This window comes from Panthera uncia, chromosome F2, assembly GCF_023721935.1.
Source record: "Panthera uncia isolate 11264 chromosome F2, Puncia_PCG_1.0, whole genome shotgun sequence".
NCBI lineage: Eukaryota > Metazoa > Chordata > Mammalia > Carnivora > Felidae > Panthera > Panthera uncia.
The window spans coordinates 33,804,643-33,826,107 of NC_064812.1; the positions used below are offsets into that span (position 1 = coordinate 33,804,643).

At 35.7% G+C, this 21,465-nt stretch overlaps 1 protein-coding gene across 1 annotated transcript in view; it reads right to left on the reverse strand.

Annotated features, from left to right (window-relative positions):
- RIMS2 (regulating synaptic membrane exocytosis 2) overlaps window positions 1–21,465 on the reverse strand; it is a 600,787-nt gene that overhangs the window by 469,024 nt on the left and 110,298 nt on the right. Inside the window, exon 2 of the mRNA XM_049633018.1 lies at window positions 14,688–14,898. Coding sequence (XP_049488975.1) covers window positions 14,688–14,898 — 211 coding nt within the window. The remainder of the gene's footprint in view (window positions 1–14,687; window positions 14,899–21,465) is intronic.

Genomic DNA, 21,465 nt, shown 5'->3' on the forward strand with positions numbered 1-21,465 from the left:
TTAGACCAACAAAAATCATTTATGGACCACTCATTATATATGTATCAGGCACTACACTAGATTTCTGAGATGTAATAAGACATCTAAGATGTAAATTAAGTAAGACAGTTCCTCCCAAAGAACTAAATGTAGTAAGAGAAGAAAAATCATTGCATAACAGAGAGACTTACGAAAGCAAGAAAACAACAAAACACTATAGAAACACCAATGATTGAGGAGATAACTTTGAGAAAAGGACTTTGAGAAAAGTTTCTGAGATGTAAGCAGGTCTTTAAAGAATAAAGAAGAGAATGTCAAGCAAGACCAGTAAGGGAGACTATTTTATGCAACAAAATGCAAAAAGCACAAACAAGCCTGGCATATCTGGAATAAAAGTATTTGAAAATGACTAGATTACAACTGATATGTCTGAACTAAAGCCTCACATTAACATATTAACATATATTAACATTTGCCTGAAACTGAGAAGCATAACACTTAAACAAAATAATGCACATTGCACAAATAAAAAAGAAAGAAAATGAAGAAGCCATAGCTAATGAATTGGCTAATAGTTAATCCCTCTGAACAGATAAAATAAGTTAAATTTCAGCTATAACAGACACAGGAAAAACTTCGCTATAATACATATGTGAAATATTATTGCCATCGTATCTTTATTATCTTTCAACAGGAATAAAAAATAAGCAAAAAACCTATCATATGATTTATAAATGAGAGGCACAATATTATTAGCTACTATTTACTGAGCCTTCAACTATGCTACGAAGTGCACGCTGTTGGAAGGGGACAAGTCCAGAAGCTGGGAGAACAATTAGGAAGATGTTGAAATATTTGGGGCAAGAAGCAAATATGAGAGCAGTATGAACTACCGTCATAGTCAGAGAAATGGAGAGAAGTGGGCTGATTTAGGAGATACTGAGAAGTAAGCCTCTTAACACCGGACTGAGGAAGAGGAAGAAGTAGAGGTCTAGGTCCACCATAAGGGATACACTAACCCAGCACACAAATCTGATGATCTCACTGAATAAAAAAACACGAAATAAGTGCTTCACAAATATTGACTCGTTTTATCCTCACAGTCGCCTAGTGAGATAAGCACTCTTGTTATTTCTATTTACAAATGGAGAGATGGAGGCAGAGATTAAGCATCTTGGACCAGGTCACAGAGCTAGTAACTGACAAAGCTGGGATTCAAACTTCTCACGTCAGAACTTGTGCTGAAGCCACGACACCACGCTGCCACTCTAATGCCAGTGTCCTCGGTTGGCTTTACGTATCTTTCCTGTAATTTCATTGCTAACTACATTATTTTAGGTCATAATTACTAGAGTTGGAGTACATCCAAAAGCATTTATTAAAAGTTTAAGAGTACAAATACATATATATTTAAAAATTATTTTAAAAAGCTATTAAAAATGTGTTTTATTTTCTAAAACAAATTTTAAGTTTATTTATTTATTTTGAGGGAGAGAGAGAGCATGCATGTGTACACGTGAGCGGGGGAGGGGTAGAGAGAAAGGGAAAGAGAGAGAATCCCAAGCGGGCTCTGCACTGTCAATGCAGACACATGGGGCTCGAACTCACAAACCCAAACTTACGAACCGGGAGATCATGAGCTTAAATCAAGAGTCAGAAGTTTAACCAACTGAGCCAGCCAGGCACCCCTAAAATAATTTTATACTGACCATTTTTCCTTATGATCAACTCTCCCTATGACCATCCTTAACTGTCTTATCGCTTCTGCTAATAACCAACCACATTGCCTCTCCTGAAGATCAATGTAAGTGTTAATCTACCTTCTCATTCTCACTTATATCATTGTTTTTGTTGTTCTCTTTCCTGTCTGATACGTGCTCCCGATAGTCATAGCACTATTTGTGACTAAATATGGCAACTGCATCTGCCAATGACTGTTCTTTGTATATTTGTACAACTTTGTATTATTAGTTCCCCAGTCACCTAGTAAACTAATGTCAGCTCCCCTTAGACTCCTTCTCTTAAATATTTAGTCTTTCCCCTTCTGCTTTCTTCCATTGCCAAAAAGGTAGATTCCCCTCTATATCAATGCTGTATACTCTACATAGTTAAACTACCATCACTTGTCTCTCTCTTCTTGCCTACCTTATATAACCAATCTTAAACCACCTCTCGCACCACTACAATATGACTCCATCTTCTCTGTCAAGCCTACTCCCTTCTTCTAAGAGTTGCAACAATTACATACTGCCTATACAGTTTACCTTTTTATTTATTCATTCACAGGTTTAGACTGCCATCTTCAAAACACATTATCACAGTGCTGAGCTGCAGCAAGGAGCCGGATCAAAAGACAATGCCTATCTCTGAACACTTTTCCAAAGAAGACATCCAGGTGGCCGACAGACACATGAAAAGATGCTCACCATCACTCATCGTCAGAGAAATACAAATCAAAACCACAACGAGATACCACCTCACACCAGTCAGAGTGGCTAAAATTAACAACTTGGGCAATGACAGCTGTTGTCGAGGATGCAGACAAAGAGGAACCATTTTGCACTGCTGGTGAGAATGCAGACTGGTGCAGCCACTCTGGAAAACGTACGGAGGTCCCTCAAAAAATTACAAATAGAACTACCCTATGACCCAGCCATTGCACTACTAGGCATTTATCCAAAGGATACAGGTGTGCTGTTTCGAAGGGGCACATGCACCCCAATGTTTACAGCAGCACTACCGACAATAGGCAAAGTATGGAAAGAGCCTAAATGTCCATCAACGGATGAATGGATAAAGAAGAATGAAACTTGAATGGAGTTTCTAATGGCATAAAGCACCCTCTCCCTATGATTCGTACCCTGCCTAACTCGAGACACATGCTTCACTCCATTATGTATGCCCCAGCCAGACCACACTACTTACATTTCTCTTAAATTATTACTGCCATTAATCTCTTATGTTTTTGCTTCCCCTGCCACTTTAATCTGAAACATATATGTGTGTGTGTGTGTGTGTGTGTGTGTGTGTGTGTATATTATACACACACAATGGAGAATTACTCGGCAATCAAAAAGAATGGAATCTTGCCATTTGTAACAACGTGGGTGGAACTAGAGGGTATTATGCTGAGCAAAATTAGTCAGAGAAAGACAAATATATAACTTCACCCATATGTGGAATTTAAGATACAAGACAGATGAACATAAGGGAAGGGAAGCAAAAATAATATAAAAACAGGGAGGGGGACAAAACATAAGAGACTCTTAAATATCTAGAATAAACTGAGGGTTGCTAGAGGGGCTGTGGGTGGGTGGATGGGCTAAGTGGGTAAGAGGCATTAAGGAGGACACTCTCTGGGATGAACACTGGGTGTTATATGTAGGGGATGAATCACCGGATTCTACTCCTGAAATCATTATTGCACTATATGCTAACTAACTTGGATGTAAATTCTAAAAAATAAATAAATAATTAAAAAGAGAAAAAGACAATACCTCTCTCAAAATAACATGCCCATGATGAGTACATCAGATTTCTTTCTTCCATTCATTCACTCAACAAGTATTTATACTGACCTATTACATGCCAAGTGCATGGAAACCTACAGTAAACAGGAGGACGTAGAGAAATACAGTCAATTAACCATAAAATGTTAAAAGTAGTAGATTAGCAGTCGTTGGAATCCACTGAGGCACAAAAGAGTGAGTGATTAACTCGCATGAGTTGCCCAAAGAAAGCATCATGGGGAGATGATGCTTAAATCCAGAAAAAGAAAAAAAAGGAAGATGTGTTCATCAGGTGGGGAGGGGTTATTTATGGGTAGGAGCAGGGTCCAGGGGAAAACAGAGCTGTGTTTCAGATTAAAGTGGCAGGGTAAGCAAAACCGTAAGAGATAAACAACAGTAATAATTTAAGAGAAATGTAAGTAGTGTGGTCTGGCTGGGGCATACAGGATGGAGTGAAGCATGTGTCTCGAGTTAGGCAGGGTACGAATCATAGGGAGAGGGCGCTTTATGCCATTAGAAACTCCATTCAAACAATGAGTCATCATTAACTAGTTATTAAGCAGGAGGTAAAACAATCAGATCAGCATTTTACAAATATCACAGTAGGGACGTGGGAGGGATGTGTGTGAGGAATCTGGACTGGAGGAGAGAGACCATTTAGGAGACTAACATTAGTCCAGGTGAAGAAGGCGAAAGCCTAAAAAGGACAGCAGTTATTGGCTCTTGTAGATAAGAGAGGAAATAATCAAATCCAAATATTTGTGGGGGGAAGAACAGCAATGGACACAAACCTGAGAGTATACCTGGTTTTCTGGTCTAGGTGACAGAACAACAGATAGTGAGTGGCATCATTCAAAAAAGCTGAAATTTATAGAAGGAATAGATCTGGGGTTGTTTCGGTGATAGAAAAATACATACTCTGTTTTGACCTAAGTGAGACTTAGTGGTATTCTAATATATTTATTGAAAGGAAGTTAAAAAGACAAGACTTCAAAAGAAGAATCTTATGTCCTTTTTTTTTTTCAAATGGGCCATCAATTTATTTATTTAGATACCTAGAAAACTACATATATTAGTGTATACAATTTGACGACTTTAAACATATGCATACATCCATGAAACCATCACCACAATCCAGGTAACAGACATATCTGTCACCTCCAAAAGTTTCTTTGTGTCCCCTTATGGCCTTTCTTTTTATGGATCAGAATTATTTTTAACTTAAAAAAACAACACTTTTGTTTCAGACACGAGTTCGTTTATTTCTGTGCCTATGTTTGAAGTCAAACATTTTGGGGGGAATGTTTGAAAAAGAATTGGGTGAGATTTATTGAGTATTTCATTTAAAAAGGGTAGAGGAATTCATAACTATGTCTAACCCTCCTCTCACATATTGTCTGCATTACATGTCCTTTGCACTCCCCTACCTAGTATCTATTTAACTATGTGGCAGTTTCGGTGACATCCTAAATTCCCTTATCTAGTAAACTAACATAAAGTCTACTATTATGATTAGAATTCATGGCAAATGCTATTATTATTTTTCCCCAAACAAGCTAAGTAAAATCTTAACCTAGTGCTCATCTTATCTACGGATAAGGAGCTAACTTCATCTATTGATGAGGATACTAGGTACTGAGCAGGATTCTTCCCACCAAGTGGTCAGGAGCAAGTAGACAGCAAATAAAGAGCAAAGCTTTCAAACGCACATATGCCATTAACCAAGCATACACTGCACCTGCTATATATCAGTAGTCTGCATACATTTTTTTCTTTTTTCTAAAATAAATTTCTGAAACCATGTACTCCTCACACATTTTTAAGATAACATTTAAATTTGAAGTTTAAATAGCTGGAAAGGATACATTTCCAGATATGCTGTGTATTGTAGGTACACTTCAATAATATTTTTATCAAATCTTGGGGCTGCGGATTTACCTCATTCAATATAGGGGAAATGTCTGCCATATAACCTATTTGGCAAAACCAGGCCATGTTGAGAAACTATCAGACGAACCTGACTTTCTCTCAGAGTCTGACTTCATTTTTAAATTCAAATAAATGTGCCTCTACGGGTCACCATGACAATCATCTCACATCAAAATTATAAAAGAGAAATGAGGTACCAGAGTCTTGCCAGAAGTCTGCTGCCTGAATGAAACATGGTGCCGCCCCTTTCTATATTTCTTACAAAACCTCTCACTGCTTTACCCTCATGGACAGTACATTCTAGAATTGTCACTTTGTTTGGCACCCCAGAAATTTTCACATCCTGAGGCAATACATTTATCCACATTAGACTGGGTTAAGAAGCATGCTTTTCTTTGAAGAGTGTAAGGGCAATCAATTGTAAAAGGGAGTCGGAAAGAAAATTTCAAAAAACAGAAATGTTCTCCAGTGGATCAATTTTAAGAAAAAAAAAAAGAAAGAATACATATGGAAATTTTTGCCCTTTAAGTAATTCACATTCATCTACTCTCCAGAAAGCCTTCCTTCCTTCCACAGCAGGGGTACAGGACCTCACTTTCAAGCCCACTGCCACATACCTCAAGAGTATAAAATGCCTATGGAATCATCCAGAGGCTCCTGAAGAGAAACAATCCCAAACAGATAACTACAATAGTATTTGTAAGCTTCCTTGCTCTTCTCGGTAATATTACCCACACTGAATCATGCTATACAGGTGACAGAAATGGGGGCTGAGCCAGATGAAAACTATATAAAGATGCCATATGAAGAGGGAGTGAGTTCGTGTAAACTTTGGTGAAAATGTTTTCGTTTATGTTCAATTTGCAACATTGTTTTGCCTTCTTCCACAGATGCTCATATGTATGAGGAAGTGTAAATATCCCAAGATTCTGCAAGTTAGATTTTTTTCTCGCAGCCCCTATTTTATCCTGTACCATTAAGGGAGGTTGACATCAATGAGGGGAAATAATTCTTTTTCTTAAATTCTACAACCATTTTTTAACAATATTCACACATATTCTAGGTTAATGAGCTCAGAGGCTTGAAGTTCAGGATCTACCGAATACGGCAGCTTGCTTAAGGGTGGTCCTACGAATTGTATTATTCTAATAAGTTTTACCTATTTCTCAAATGCTTATGAACACAGTTACTAAAATTTAAGTGGTGCCCTCAACACTCCCATGTCATACAAATGTGGGATGGGGAGAGAAACCAAAGTGTACTAGATATAGCAACGTATAACAACTAATGAAAGCTTCTCAATTCCCTTTTTAAAATTATTTAAGTAGTAAGTATATTTGGCTAAATGAATGTACTTTTAAGTACTTCAAGCATTACATGAGTTACCTAGTATTAATTTTAAAATCATAAAATGTCAAACCCAGAAAAGATCTTAGAAATCACAGATGATTTCATTTTACAGATTTTTTTTATTTTATTTTTTTAATTTTTTTAATGTTTATTTATTTTTGAGACAGAGAGAGACAGAGCACGAACGGGGGAGGGTCAGAGAGAAAGGAAGACACAGAATCTGAAACAGGCTCCAGGCTCTGAGCTGTCAGCACAGAGCCCGACGCGGGGCTTGAACTCACCAACCGCAAGATCATGACCTGAGCCAAAGTCAGACGCTTAACCGACTGAGCCACCCAGGCGCCCCTCATTTTACAGATTTTAAAACAGAAGCACTAAGACATGAAGTGAAGACATGTCACACAGTCACACAACACTGGGGCAGAAACAAAACTTGGTTCTTTTATTATCTCAACTTATGCCATCCTCTTCTGGGAGAATGTCAATTTTTTCTTGATATACTGGTAGGTAGAAATTCTATGAAGTCTAAAAGAAAACTCATATATCATACACTTGCCTTGGGTGTATGGGAACTGATTGTATATTATACTAGTACATTACTCAAAGACTTGCAGGTAATCACAGTGACTTAATTTTTTTTAATTTGATTTATTTGAAGTAATCTCTATACCCAGTGTGGGGCTCGAATTCATGACCCCAAGATCAAGAATCACATGTTCTTCTGACTGAGCCAGCCAGGCACCCCATGACTTGAAATTTCTAAAAAATAAAAAACTACCTGAAGGATTGCAAAAATACTCTAATCACCATTTATCTCTCAGTGAACAATTTAAAAATTAATCATTAAAATTTTTTTGCATGTAAGTGATACTTAATGACTTGGTTATGCAGTAGAAATGTCTATATTATTTCACTCTTAGCATGTGATATCTTGAACGCTTGTATATCAATATATTTTAAGGGACTTGCTTCAGGATTACTTTCTTTTATAACCATTCTAAAGTTATAATTCATTCTGCTTCAAAACTGATATAATTTCTAGTGAAAAAAATCACATCTATTACACTTGTAAATTAATACAATCTTGAAAAATGTATATTCTTTACTTTTTCAAAATTAGATTATCTTTTAAGCACATGGTAATCTATTTTTCCCACCAAAAGGCAAAAGAAAGAAAAAAAATTAATGTTGCTATGCTTTGAAGCTTAAAATAATCCTCATTATATATAACCTTTATTGTTCGTCTTATTAGAATCACCATTCTATGATTACAAAATAACTTCTTCCTTATAAAGTCATTATTTTTCAATCTGAACTAAATATATAGCTTTAATTTACTAAGGGGGATCATCTTAAAAGGAAATAAATGAAATCAATATTTCATAAATCTTATTGTATTGGTATTTCCATATGTCCTGCACTGAGTTTATTCTCGCTGAATCATAAATGTATCTCAAAAGAGTTAATTAATTGTTAAGGATGGCTCCACATGAAAGAGCCTCAAAATTAAAACAAAAGGTTATTTTATCTTGTTCTCATAGGAGATTACTAAAATAATTTTAAAATAGCTTTATAATTAAATTTTAAGCTATGAAATATTTGTATTCTCATTATTCTACTCCATAAAAATAGTCTGAGCAAATTTCGCTGAGCTTAATCCTTTGGGGCTATGATAAATCAAAAAGTGTATTTAGCACCTATTGAGAGCAAAAGCCTCCTTCTATTACATAAGGCAACAGAGCATACATAGGATGATCCAATGTGAAAAGAGAAAAACTGAACTCAGTACTTTTTTCATTTAGAATATAGACAACCTTTATACATATCATACAAAGGAATGCTTCCTCAAGTAGATTATGAATGAAAATGCAGAAAACCAATAAAAGAAACCCAAAGCTATCCTTCTTGAGCTAAAATCTAGATTATTTTTACTTACGTTTCATTCTCCTAACACATCCCTCAGATATAAGAAAAAAATATGAGAAAAGTAGGGAATACTGCCTTGGGTTCCTTCCCTCTCCCATAAACCATCCACCAAGCTAATCCACAACATGCAGAGATTTAAAAAAAATTTTTTTTAATGTTTATTTACTTTTTAGAGAGAGAGAGAGAGACAGAGAGACAGAGAGACAGAGTGTGAGCAGGGGAAGGGCAGAGAGAGAGGGAGACACAGAATCCAAAGCAGGCTCCAGGCTCTGAGTTGTCACCACAGAGCCCAAAACGGGGCTTGAACCCACGAACTGCAAGCTCATGACCTGAGCCAAAGTTGGCTGCTTGTTAAAACCAACTGAGCCACACAGGCACCCCTACAACATGCAGAGTTTCATAGTTCTACAATAAAACAGACTTCCAAGGGGCATTCCAATTTTCACTCAATTTATTTTACTTAATTTTACTTAATTTATTGACTAAAACTTTGTTCAGCATAAAGTGACCATACGTTAGAAACCAGAATATATAATTTCAAGCAAACTATAGTCAGATGTCATTACAGACTTCTACTTGTGGCCTAAATGGGGTAATAAGAACTAGATTTCTCCACCTGCCTGGCAAACAAAATACAACACAAGAAAAATATATAAAAGAATGGTTTTCAAGATACTGGACATCAGGCAAAGAAGTCCAGAGATAGCTAAAATATGGGAAACAAACAAAATAAGCTCTACAATTGCCCCAGTTTTAGTGTGTTGAGACTTTCCAGACAGCAGAGCAGTACAGAGGAGCTCAAGTTCAGCTTGGCAAACATCCTCAGCAGAAGAGAATAAACCGACAATCTGAAGAGACCAACATGGCTGCATTTCAGTGGCCAACTTACCAGAGAAGAAAAAGATGCACAGAGAGAGAACCCCAGATAACTGGAGACAATCCCTTCAAGTATTCAGCTTAGTAATGATGAGTAAGCATGAATGTGAGAAGATACCCAGGGAAGGGGGAAAAAATCACCTGAAGAGTTAGAGCGAACAGTGGATGTGTCCACCAACAAGATTGGAAAATCTCTTAATTCATATGTAATAAGCATATACAAAATTAGCTAAAGTGCTCAGGAAAGCCTTGACTCAGTAGAAGAAAATAATTAGTACTAAACCGAGCACTTTTCCAGATCAACCTAATATTTATAAAAGCAAGATGCAGTATTAACTTGTTTCCATGTAACTTAATTGCATCTGTGAACCAAGCTCAAGAAGAGTTATGAAAATGCAAAAATATCCCGACCCAACAAGTAAAATTTACAGTGCTTGGCACCCAACATGAGATACAGGCATATAAAAAATCAGGAAAATGCATAGCATAATGAGAATGATCAATCAAAACCACCCAAAAACTGACAGAGATGTTCAAATTAACAGAAGAGAACATCAAAACAATTATTACAGAGCATGTATTCTACATGTTCAAAACTTAAATAGATCATACAAGATTGTTTTTAATAGAAGATAATTTTTAAAAGCCCAAAACTGAAATACTGGACATAAAGACAATGTCCAAGATGAAAAAATATATTGAACGGTATTAACAGCAGCTATGACATTCCCAAAAAAAAAAAAAAAAAAAAAAAAAAAAAAAAAAAGTGTAAACTCAAAAGCACACCAATAAAACACACATAAAATGAAAAGCAAAGATAAAGCTAAAAATGGGGTTGATGAAAAAAACTTAAGTGAGCTGTGGAACAATGTCATGCAGCCTAATGTATAGGTAATGAGAGTTACTGAAAGAAAAGAAAGAAAAGTCCAAAAAAATATTTGAAGAAATAATGGCCAAAATTTTCCAAAACCCTATGAAAACTATAAACTCAGAGATCCAAAAAGCTCAAAAAAGCTCCAAACACAAGAAACATGAATAAAAATACACAAACATTATAATTAAGTTGCACATAAGCAGTGATAAAAAGAATTATCTTAAAAACAATCAGACAAAAAGGACATATTACATGCAGAAAAACAAAAATGAGAATAGTATCACACTTCTAATTTGAAATAGTGGAACATCTTTAAAATACTGAAAGAAAATAACTGTCAACCCAGAATTCTATACCTAGAAAAAAATCTTAAAAAAAAAAAAAAGCAAGAGCGCCTGAGTGGCTCAGTCAGTTAAGCGCCCCCAACTCTTGATTTCAGCTCAGGTCATGATCTCATGGTGGTGAGATCAAGCCCCATGGTGGGCTCCTTGCTGAGCATGAAGTCTGCTTGAGATTCTCTCCCTCCCTCTTCCTCTGCCCCTACCCTGTTTGCGTGCTCTCTCTCCCCCTCAATAAATAAAAATAAATAAATAAAAATAAAAAGCAAAATTCTCAGCATAAAAAGTTGAAAGTATTCAACATCAGCAGACACACACTACAAGAAATATTGAAGGAAATATTTCAGACAGATAACATATGATAGCATATAGAAATACAGATCTATAAAAAGAAATGAATAGTACCAGAAATGATGACAACAGAAAATATACAATATTTCTTTTTATTATTTAAAACTCCTTAAAAGATAAACTTTTTAAATAAAAAAGAATAATAGTATTGTGGGGTGTATAAAATAAGTAAAATATATGACACCATAACATAAAGTCCAGAAGAGTAGAAATGGTAATACACTATTGGAAGGTTCTTGTACTATACTATACACAAAATGATATAATATCAGTTAAGACTGACAATGATAATTTAAAGATGTATGCTTCAAATCCTGAACTGAGTAATAAAATGACAAAACAAAGAACCAACAAAGCTATAAAACAGAGTCAACAAAATTAACGAGCCAATGAAGGACATAACCTGAATCCTAAAAAGTGCTTGACTAATTCAAAGAAAACCAAAAAACAAAAACAAACAAAAGTCAGATGGTACAAGCAGAAAAAAAGCAAAATGATATATTCAAACAAACCATACCAAAAATTACATTAAATATAAATTATCTAAACACCCCAATTAAAAGGCAGAGATGGTCATGTTGGCTAAGAAAGCAAGGCCCAATTATATGCCTATAAGAAGAATACTTTAAATATGAAGACACAAATTATTCTAAAGTAAAGGAAGAGAAAAACATAAACCATGTGAATACTACCTAATAGAAAGCTCTATTAAAATTAGACAAAGTGGACTTCAGAGCAAAGAATGTTACCAGGGATAAAGAAAGTCATTTCATGATTACAAAGGGGACAATTAGTTAATAGGACATAATAATCCTAAATGTTTATGCATTTGAAAACAGAAACTAATAAAATACATAAAACAAAAACAAAAATACATAGAACTACAAAAGGAATGGAAACCAATTTGACAATAAATTTCATAATAAAAAAAAGGAACTACAAAAGGAAACAGATTAATCCAAGTATAGTTGTATATTTCAATATCCTTCCTTAATAATTTATCAAATAAATAAGCAAAAGATCAAAAAGGATATACTAAACTTTAACAACTCTATTAACCAACTTGACTTAAAGGACATTTAAAAACACTCCATCAAAAAATAAAAGTACATACATTTACCAAAATAAACCATATTCTGGCCATAAAATAGTATCAATACATTTCAAAGAATTCAAGGCACTCAAAGTATGTCTAGGACTACAACAGAATTAAATTAAAAGTAATTACCATACTTCAGAGCAAAGAATGTTACCAGGGATAAAGAAACTCATACAGATCTCTGGAAACTCCCTAGTATTTGGAAAATAAATAACATACTTCTGAATTATTCATGGCTCTAAAAAGAAAGGGAAAACTTGAAAGTATTTTTAACAGAATGAAAATGAAAAGACAACATATCAGAATTTTGGGGATGTCAACAAAGTAGTACTTGGGGGAAACTGACAGCACATAATGCCTATATTAGAAAAGAAGAGACATCTCAAAGCAAAGACCTCAGCTGCCACCTAAGAAACCAGAAAAAGAGAAAATTAAACCCAAAGTCAGCAGAAATAATAAAGACCAAAGATGAAATCACCAATAGAGGCAACTAATGAAACAAAAAACTAGTTCTTTGAGACGATCATTAAAATTGATAAGTTTCTAGCCAAACTAAGCAGGAAAAAAGAGAGAAAATATAAATTACCAGGAGCAGAAATTAAAGAGGTAGCATCACTACATATCCTACAAATATTAAAGAATAATAATAGAATACTGTGAACAGATTTATGTCAATAAATTTGACAGTTTATAAGGATCTGGAGAAATTCTTTGAAAAACACCAAAGCTCGTTCAAAAAAAAAAAAAATAAGTAAATAACTTGAATAAACCTATATCTACCAAAGAAATTGACACTGTACTTAACCCTCCCCCCCCAAAAAAATAATAAAACAGCATGCCCAGATGTCTTCACTGGTAAAATCTACCAAATATTAAAGGATAAGAGTATCAATCCTACAGAAACTTTTCGAAAACACTCAAGAAGAGGAAATACTTCCCAACGCATTTTATCAGGACAGCATTACTGTGATAGCAAAATCAAAGAAACATATTACGAGAAAAGAAAACTATAGACACTAACACTCGTGAACATAGAAGCAAAAATTGTAAACAAAACTTTAATAATCAAATCAAACCCATCATTACATAAAAGGGACAATCCATCATAAGCAAATGGGATTCGTCCCAGGAATATAGTTGGTTTAGCATTTCAAAATCAACCAATGTAGTTCCCCACATTAACAAGCAAAGAAGAAATATGATTAATCTCAATAGATGGAGTAACAACATTTGGCAATTTCCACCATCTATTCCTGATGTGAAAACAAACAAATAAACCAAAAACAAAACCAAAAAAACACCACCTCTCAGCAAATTAGGAGTAGATAGGCATCTATGAAAAGCTGGCAGCTAATATAATACCTAATAATGAAGGACTGAATGCTTCCTCCCTAAGAACAAGAACAAAACAGGGATATGTGCTGTCACTACTTTGATTCAGAACCGTACTGGAGTTTGTAGCCAATGTAACTAGTCAAGGTAAAGAACAATAATCAGGTAAACCAGGAGGAAACATTAGGGGGGAGAAAACAGAAAATGATTAATTCTGGGCAAAACAAAACAATGAGAAACAGGAAACAATGAGAAAATGGAGACATGAAATTACACAGGGGAACAAATCCCCATAACTATGTGTGAGTAATGTATGTACAAACATTAGCTCCCTATTTTAAAACTACCTAAGAACTGAGTGATAAAATACTAGTAAGGATACAAATGTAAATTGTAAAGAACTTACCAAGGAAAACATTTTATAATACTGTTTTTGCTTATTTCAAAAAGCATTCTTTGGGTAGCATTAGATATTCCCTAAAGTGGATGGATAAACTAAAAAAATCTAGGATGAGTCTAAAACATCTCCTTATTATTTCCTCTTTAAATTCCATAATCTAATGTTTATTTCATTAATGTCAAAACAAAAATAAAGGGTAATGTAGCTTCAAAAGCTATAAAATTATAAAAGACAGACTCTCAAAGCTGAAAAGAGCCTCTTTCAAAAGGAGAGAAAACAGGGGTCAAAGGAAGAGTAGGTCTACAAAGTTTATAAAATTATGTGTAAAAATGGAAAAAGCAGTGTCACTGCTCTAACATTAATCAATTGTGTGACACGAAGAATGACCTTTGGTCTCCCTGGATCTGAGTTTTCTGCACCTGTAAAATAAAGGAGTTAGACCAACTGATCTATAAATTATTTTCATCATCTTCGAAAGTCTAAGATCCTGTGATTCTAAACAAAACCATTAGCTAAAGGCCATAAACAATGAGACAAGTATCTTTTTAACTGAAAGGAAAGATTAAAATTTTCTTTCATCTAAAATGAAGACACTAGAAGTTTTTTTTATTCGTTGGTTAACCTGAATATTAATTTCAATTGTCTGTTTCATTGTATTTACAATTAGCTTAACAATATTATAAGCTTAACTATAACAGAATTACGTGTGGTTTTCATTCTGTACCTTGTTTGAACGTAATGACACTCGACCTCCACAACGAGCACAGAACTTTGTTTGGCAATATGAACAGTTATGGCCACATCCATCAGCAAATTTAGTTTTGTGGCAGATACCACAGGTTGGGGCGTCACCCTTCTGTTCTTGCTGCTGTTGTGATTCTTCTCCCATCTTCTTCACCTGCTCCTTGTACATTTCAAACTGCTGATGAAGCTTTCTGCAGGAAAAACGAATAAGAAACATTTGGTTTCCTGATGGGCTCACAAAAAAATAGTAATTCCTGCAATCGATATACAATCTTATATCCAAGAAACTCATAAAATGAGAATAAAGAATAAAAAGTTTATTTTCTGATTATAGAATAACATCTTACGTGGCAAATCACAAGAATGTTGCAACTAGTTCTGCTCTCTGATATACATGTTAATTTAAGAGCCAACTGATACATGCTAATAGAGATCTCTCTTTGAGTTATAACTGCAAAATTTCATTCTGCCATTTGCAATATATTTTCAATCATATGCCCTAAAATATTTAAAATCGTATTTTTCAACATTTTAGCTTTAGAAATAGACTGAGCTAATTTGACTTACACAGTACAGGCAGAACCTATGAACTTCAAATCATTGAGACAACTCTCAATTAGAGTGATCTGAAGAATCCAAACAGAGGGGAAAACACTGGATGAGTGCTCTCACTAATTGTTTAAATCTGTTCAACAGTCTGGACATTAGTTGGCTATAAAAACACTGAAATATTAGGAGTCGAGCAAATAAAAGGCCAACTTTTACCTTAAAAACAAAATAAGAAAAAAGATACCTAGAAAAAGGTATCATTTACTCATTGAAAATAAACAGGGATAAAACTTTTCACTTCCATTATTGTCAGAAATGAAAAAAGATGTTTAAAAACTACAATGCACTCGGCTTAGAACTTACAAAGTTGTAAATAATGTCACTCCCATCCTAAAAGTAACAAAAGGCTAAATAATCTACAAAATCCTAACTTTTCCTGAGCCCTTCAGAGAGTTGAGGACATAAGGCAAACAAATAGTCTGAACTGCAAACAGCAGCAAGCCCCTCCAAAGAGAAATGAAGCACACTGCTCCACCTTCAGCAGGGGAGAGGAGAAGGAGAAAGAGGGGCCACCATACAGGCGGGTAAGAGGAAATCAGTTAAAATTTTAACGAATTGTGAAAGGCTAAGTGTGGGCTCACGTGACAGTTTGGAATAGCTAAGGGCCCAGACTCAAGGAAAGCTCACGCTCCCTCGCAAGCACTTTTCTGCAGGCCTCTCCTGGGTACTTAGGAGGAAGATTGAGAGCAGGCCATGAGAACAAAGAACCTTTAGGGGTATACATGCTCAGGTGCAAAAGAGGTACCTAGTGGCTGCTGGGGTACAGGCATAATTCCCCAGACTCTCTCTCCTAAAAAAAACCAAGCTATGAGCCACAGGGAGAAGAAGGAAACTCTGTAATCCCAGGACAAAGGTAGAGATCCCCTGCAGCTAAGGAAAAGTTTAAAGGAAAAAAACCTCCACCCATGAAAGAGGGACAGGAAACCATCTTCAACCAACATCCTATTTTCAAATCAATGGCCTTTCATCGCTAGGGGAGGGATGGAAATTCCTGTCCCAAACCTATCAGACATACAAGTGGATTTACTTCCATGGGAATAAGGACCTAAGAACTCTGAGCAAGCCTCATCCATAAGACCCAGGTGGCGAGGTCCCATCAAAAACAAAGAATAGGAAAACAGAACAGAACACCCTTGCCCCTGCCACAAAGCTAAAATCAAGAAATAAGCATCAATGATCTACTGCCGCGGAAAAGGTGAGAGTATAAGGAGAGACGCCCCTCCACGCCACTCCCCCCAATTTGAAGACTGCAATGCGCTAAAAATAATGATGGCAACAACAAAGTCCAAACCTATCTGAACCTCTGACTTGATGATGATTTAATTCCCAACACTAACAGTCTGACAGAAAAGTCATGCCCACTTTAAGGCAAAAATACAATTCAAAACCATGAGATTCAGGAAAAAATTGTAAGGAATAAACAACCCATTGTCAAGAGATAAAATAATATAATTAAATTCAGAGATGACAAGAATGATGGAATTATCAGAAGACTTCAAAATGATTATAATTATTAAGGTAAAAGATCCATAGAAAAAAGTGGACAACAGGCAGGACCAGATGGGGTACTGAAGCAGAAAGATGGAACGGGTAAGAGTCATATGAAAATGCTGGAAATAGGAGTGGCTGGGTGGCTCAGTCAGTTAAGTGTCTGATTCTTGACTTCAGCTCAGGTCATGATCTCATGGTTCGTGGGATCAAGCCCTGTGCCAGGCTGCGTGCTGACAGTGCAGAACCTGCTTGGGATTCTCCCTCTCCCTCTCTCTCTGCCCCTCTCCCATGCTCTCGCTCTCTCTCTCTCTCTCTGTCTCAAAATAAATTAAGAAAAACATTTAGAAAAGAAAGAAAATGCTGGAAATAGAAAACATGGCATTATAGATGAATAATTTCTTTGATAGGCTCATAAGTAGACTTGAAAGAACCAAGGAAAAGACCAGTAAACTTGAAATAAGCCAATAAAAAATATCCAGGGGCACCTGGGTGGCTCAGTCGCCTAGGTATCTGACTCTCAGATACTTCAGGTCATGACTGGAGGTCATGACCTCATGGTTTGTGAGTTCGAGCCCTTCGTTGGACTCTGCACTGACAGCATGGAGCCTGCTTGGGATTCTCTCTCTCTCTCTCTCTCTCTCTCTCTCTCTCTCTCTCTCTCTCCCTCTCAAAATAAATAAACAAAAATTAAAAAAAAATCCAAACAAACAAAAAAGAGTCAAAATGAAAACAAAACAAAACAAAACAAAACACATAGCATCTAAGAGCTAAACTGATCTAACATATGAAATTGGAGTCCCAGAAGAAAAGGTAGAAAACAGAACAGAGGAAATATTTGAAGGGATAATGGCCAGAATTTTCCAAAATTAATGAAAGACACCAAATCACAGACACATGAACTTCAAAGAACCCTTTGTAGAACAACACCAAATACACACACACTTAGACACAACATACTCAAACTGCTAAAAACCAAAGAAAACTATAAAAGCAGCCAGAGAAAATGACACATTATATGTAGAGAGCCAGTGATAAAAGTTACAAAAGATTATCTTTCAGAAACCATAGAAGTTAGAACACTTTGTAGTAACATCTATATAAAGTACTACAGAAAAAAAATCTGTCAACCCAAGATCCCATATGCAGTGAAATTATGCTTCAATAAATAAAGGTAAAATAAAGACTTTTCAGGCAAAGAAATGTTGAAAGAATTTATTGTCGGAAGACATTAACCACAGCAATTTAAAGTAAGTTCTTGAGGCAGAAGTATGATATTCCTTGAAAGGATCATAGAAACCTAGAACACATAAAAATAGGTGCTTACACTAAAAAGGGGAAAAGTCTCAAATCAATTTCCTAAAAAAAGAAGAGAAAATTAAACCAAAGAAAGTATAAGAAAAGAAATTTTTTAAATTATAAAAGAAATCAATGAAACTAAATGCTGCTGCTTAAAAAAAAAATCAATACAGGCTCCTGGGTGTCTCAGTCAGTTAAGCATTCCACTATTGGATTCGGCTCAGGTCATGATCTCACAGTTCGTGAGTTGGAGCCCTGCATCAGGCTCTGCACTGATAGCATGGAGCCTGCTTGGGATTCTCTCTTTCCCTCTCTCTCTGCCACTTCCCTGCTTGCTTTCTATCTCTCTTTCAAAATAAATAAAAATAAACTTTAAAAAAAATCAATAAAATTAATAAACCTCTAGCCAGAATGATCAAGAGAAAAAAAAAAAAAGAGAGAAAGAGAAGATAAAAATTAACTAGAGCAAGAATGATAGAGGGAACATCACTACGGACTCCACTGTTAAGCAAAATTAAATGTAAAAGATTACAGGGGCACCTGGGTGGCTCAGTCGGTTAAGCGTCCAACTTTGGCTCAGGTCATGATCTCGCGGTTCGTGAGTTCAAGCCCCGCGTTGGGCTCTGTGCTGACAGCTCAGAGCCAGGAGCCTGTTTCAGATTCTGTGTCTCCCTCTCTCTCTCTGACCCTCCCCCATTCATGCTCTGTCTCTCTCTGTCTCAAAAATAAATAAACGTTAAAAAAAATTTTTTTTAATGTAAAAGATTACAAGAGAAAACTACAAACAATTCTATGCCCATAAAATTCAACAACTCACATGAGAAATAAACTATTTCCTTGAAAGACTGAAACCAGCACACCTCACAAGAAACCGATAGCCTGAGAAGTCCTATATGTATTAAAAACCTTTAAAAATAAAACTGCAGTTCTCACTGGCTTTAATGGTGAATTCCACCAAATATTTAAGGAAGAAATAACACCAATTCTACATAATCAAAAATAAGAAAATAGAAAATAAGGGAACCCTGTGGGACACCCTGTGCTGACAGCTCAGAGCCTGGAGTCTGTTTCAGATCTGTGTCTCCTTTCCTCTCTGCCCCTCCCTGGCTCAGGCTCCATCTCTCTCTTTCTCTCTCTCTCTCTCTCTCAAAAAAAAATAAATAAATAAACATTGAAAAAAAGAAAAGGGAACACTTCCTTTCTAACTTCCTAAGGCCAGCATTACTGTGATACCAAAACCATATAAAAATATAACAGAAAATTATAGACCAATATTCCTCATGGAAAGATGAAAAATCCTCAATACAACATTATCAAACCATGTTAAAGAACAATACATCACACACAGGTGTACCAGGTTTATCCTGGGAATGCAAGGTTGATTCTACATTCTAAATTTAAGCGATATAATTCACCCTATTAACAGACTAAGGGGGAAAACATATGATTCTGTCAAAATATATGGAGAAAACACTTGACTCAGCTAACTAGGAAAACTTCCTTAATGCAATAAGGGTATCTATAGAGAAGCCTATAGTTGAAATCATACTATATTGTGAAGGATTTAATGCTTTCCCTCTAAAGTCAGGAACAAAGCAAGGTGTTCTCTCTCACTACCCCTAATCAACACTGAACTGGAAATCTTAGCCCGTGCATTAAAAAAATAAAAAGCATAAAGATTCGAAAGGGGGGGAAAAAAACTGTTTGCAGATGGCATAATTGTCTATATATAAAGTCCTAAAGAAACTACAAAAAATCTCCTACAATAAATGCGCTTTAGCAAGGTCACAAGATATAAACTAAGTATAACCCCCCCCAAAATTGTATTTTTATATACTAGCATTGCATTAATTGGAAATCAAAAATTTTAAAAGCAGTCTGCAATGGCATCAAAAAAGAAGAGAAGAGAAAGAAAATGCTCAGGTATAAATTGAACAAAATATATCCAGGCTTTTTTGTTGTTGTTGTTGTTCTTAAGTTTTATTTTATCTTTGAGAGAGACAGCATGAGCAGGGGAGGGGCACTGAAGGGACACAGAGGATCCTAAGCGGGCTCTAGGGCTCTACGCTGTCAGCAGCAAGCCAGCTTCAGGGTTCAAACCCACAAACTGCGAGATCATGACCTGAGGCAAAGTCAGACCTTCAACCTACTGAGCCACCGAGGTGTATCCACAGGGGCTTTTTATGGTGGAAACTATAACTCTACTGTTAAAAAGGATGAGAGGAGATCTAAGTAATAGGAGAAATATGCTGTATTCATCAGTGAGAAAACTCAATATTGTTAAGGTATCAATTCTCTCCAAATTGATCTCTCAATTCAATGTTATCTCAATCAAAAACTCAACATGATTTTTTTTTTAAGAAATTGACAAGCTGACTCTAAAATTTATATGGAAAAGCAAAACACCTACATTGGCAAGATATTTTCAAAAAGAAGGTTGGAAGACTCATACCACCTGATGTCAACACTTACTCTAAAAGCTCCAGAGGTAATCAAGTCAATATTCAGTATTGGCAAAGAATAAACACATACATACACCAATGGAAGAGAATAGAGTCCAAAACAATCCAATGCTTAAATGATCATTAATTTAAAAACAAAACAAAACAAGACGACAAAAGGCTGTCAAGGCAATAGAGAAAGAATAATCTTCTAAGCAATAGGAAATTCATGTGCAAAAAAAGCAATTGGAAATCCATGTGCTAAAAAAAATCAACCTCAGGTCACCTGAGTGGTTCAGTCAGTTGAGTAACTGACTTTGGCTCAGGTCATGATCTCACAGTTTGTGAGTTCAAGCCCTGCATCGGACTCCGTGCTGACAGCTCAAAGCCTGGAACCAGCTTCGGATTCTGTATCTCTCGCTCTCTGCCCCTCCCCCACTCGCACTCTGTCTCTCTCAAAAATCAATAAACATTAAAAAAAACTTAAAAAAAAGAACCTCAACTCATATGTCACACATTATACAAAAATTAATTCAACGTATTACATAACTGCAATCAATGGATTACAGAACTAAATATAATGACTAAAACCATAAAATTTCCAGAAGAAAACAATGAAGAAAATCGTGGCCTTGGGTTAAACAAAGTCTTCTTAGATAGGTTAGGTTGAAGTCTTTCTTCAACAGTATGCAAAAAATGTGAACCAAAAAGCAGCCGTTGGCAATATGTAAATGAACGAGCAAGGCTGTGTCCCAAAGGACGTTATTTATAAACACGAAATTTGACTTTCGTGTAATTTTTACACTCACAAAATGTCATCATTAAAAATTTTTTTTCGGGATGCCTGGGTGGTTCAGTCAGTTAAGCGACCGACTCTTGGTTTCTGCTCAGGTCAGGATCTCTGGGATCATCAGTTGGAGC